Raw genomic sequence first — 2,500 nt, forward strand, 5'->3', positions numbered from 1 at the left:
AGCAAGTATGCATCTTTGAATGGAAATGATTGCTAGTCATCATTTTGGTTTGGTTCAGTATTTAACTTGATTTAATAGAGTAAGGCAGTAAAATGCATTAGTATGCTTTTTCATGAAGAATGGGACTGTATTATGATTCTTTGCCATTCTTTCAGGGGTTACTGACAAGAAATTTAAGTGCTCTAAGGGCTGGACTGAAATCGACAACCGAATACCAAAATGAAAAAAATAAGAAGCTGGATGAAATTAAGGTAAGCTTAGTGTTTGTTCATATATTTGTTTTATTCAGGTTGTCTCATGAAAAGAAGTGTTGAGTCTAGTGAAAGTCCATGAAATACAAATAGACATATTGTGCATCCGCAGGTTGAATAAAATGCATTAATTTTAGTAATGCACATCAAGAAGCTGTATGTAGAAGACCCTTTTGTAAGGGAGGTGGTGGTAAAAAGTTAATGAGCAGAAATGAACATGTGTGCATTAAACACGCAATGTGATTTTATCCAAACTCAGAGCTTAAAGGGGCCATTTAAGAGCTTGCCAAAAGTCAGACCTGGGACATAGCACACAGTTCTTGTATCATTTGTCACTAAGAGCCCCAGTCTCTCTGCTCCATGTATGTAAATTGGCAAAGAATTCCATAGCCTCCCAGCTCTATGGTAAAATTGAAGCTGTAATCTTGAGGAGTTTTACAGACCAACCACTATTTCTCGTACTGCAATTATGTTTAGAAAAAAATACTGGGGGTGGCAGCCAGCATGTCATTCTTAACTGGTTAATGTACATATACATGTTTATAGTACACCTTCAGATGAGTGGTGCAGTGGAAATGTACCCTTGGTGTATATTGTAGCAGGCATTTTGTCTGACAACTTAAATGATCACCATGCTAATTGCTGTAAATAATAACCTCATATACTTCAGAATTAGTTTAGAGGGTATATTGTTAACTGTTTTATCCTTGTAACTGGACTATAATCCCCTGACTCCCCTGGGCGCAGCAGTTGGCTCATCTAGGAATGGTGTTTATCTAATGTGACGTTTTATTATTTATTTATTACCTGTTACAATCTAATTGCAAAATTTCCTACAGGTGCCCTCTACTGAGCCCAACATTGCCATTCCCTAAAACAGCTTGGCTGGCTTGAATTCCCTAATCTCCTAAATTATCCTCCACTTTCCTTTGCCCATAACCTTCTAATCTCCTACTACTCCCAGACAAAACTCCAGCTCTGGCCAGTCTAGAACTACAAGCTAAAACTAGACAACTTCGCTCTAGCTACAAAAAAATTAGTCAAAAGTCACCAAGACCAACAACACAGCAGGGGACTCCCTCTTCCCTAACTATATAGGCAAAATTTGGCACATCCTAGTTACTGCTATTACCACAGCAGGCTCAAAGATTACATTTAAAAGACCCCTGAAAGAACACCTAAAGTACACATGGATATGCACAGGTTCCCCACCTGGCTGTTTCAGAGTATGTCCAGGTAGACAGTGCCTGAGAGATTTAGACGCACGGTATTTGTTCATATATGCATATTTCACTACTAAGCAAGTGTACATATCTGAGATTAGTAGATAAGTATCCGTTACAACCTTTGCAGTATTATATGAGGATTCATTTTGATACTGTGATTACTATGTTTACTCTCTGGGTCAAGTATTAACACAGATGTTAGTATGGTATACACTCGTAACGTGTCATGAAAAGAAATGATACGTTCTTGCTTACTGACCACTGTGTTTGGGTAAGTAGACATTCCTGATTCATTTGCTGGGCTGTCCTGTGAAATGCTGTTCCACCATGCTGCTGTAGACTATGTGAAAATATTTATACAGATATTTGCTGCTTAGTGATAAAAGTTCCTAACCTTATTCAAGCTTTCATATGATACCTTGAAGTACCGCATGTCTCTTCGACGGTAAAGGAGTAACACAGTAATACTGCACAATTTTCATTACATGGAATGCAAACAGGATCACTGTATTTCATTTACTGTCAGTCTAATTTTTTGTTTCTGGCAGTCCCCAGTGATTTTTACCAGAAAGCCACAAATGTTAGAGAATATTTTGAGTAATCAGAAACTGTAAAGATGTATACGTACACATGAAGTATCTTAAAAAAACATTCGACTTCCCTCATGAATATCTACAGGTGATAACCTAATTCACGAGGTAAAGAGTTGGAGACAAAGCCAAAAAATAATGGTAGACAGTAGATCAAAATCAGGGACAGATATTGCTCTTGCACACTTAAAATGTTGTTACACTAACCGGTTTTGCTTTTGCATGAATTTTCTAAAGGATATGAAGCCTGAAACAGAACATACATGAGGCAAAGTGAGGAACATTGAGAAACTGGGGACAGTAGAGAAGAGTAGAGACAGAGTATCCGGATATAGCACTGAACCTCTAACCTCCAGAATCAAGGACAGCGATAAAAAAAATGGAACCAGAGGTCCAAAATGAAGGACACACATTGTTGCTACATAGGTTCTTA

At 37.9% G+C, this 2,500-nt stretch overlaps 1 protein-coding gene across 1 annotated transcript in view; it reads left to right on the plus strand.

Moving 5' to 3' along the window:
* LOC122805432 (E3 ubiquitin-protein ligase TRIM39-like) overlaps window positions 1–2,500 on the plus strand; it is a 331,955-nt gene that overhangs the window by 47,557 nt on the left and 281,898 nt on the right. Inside the window, exon 2 of the mRNA XM_044075575.1 lies at window positions 156–251. Coding sequence (XP_043931510.1) covers window positions 156–251 — 96 coding nt within the window. The remainder of the gene's footprint in view (window positions 1–155; window positions 252–2,500) is intronic.

The sequence above is a fragment of the Protopterus annectens genome, chromosome 1.part1 (genome assembly GCF_019279795.1).
Source record: "Protopterus annectens isolate FY-2018-M chromosome 1.part1, PAN1.0, whole genome shotgun sequence".
Taxonomy (NCBI): Eukaryota; Metazoa; Chordata; order Ceratodontiformes; family Protopteridae; genus Protopterus; species Protopterus annectens.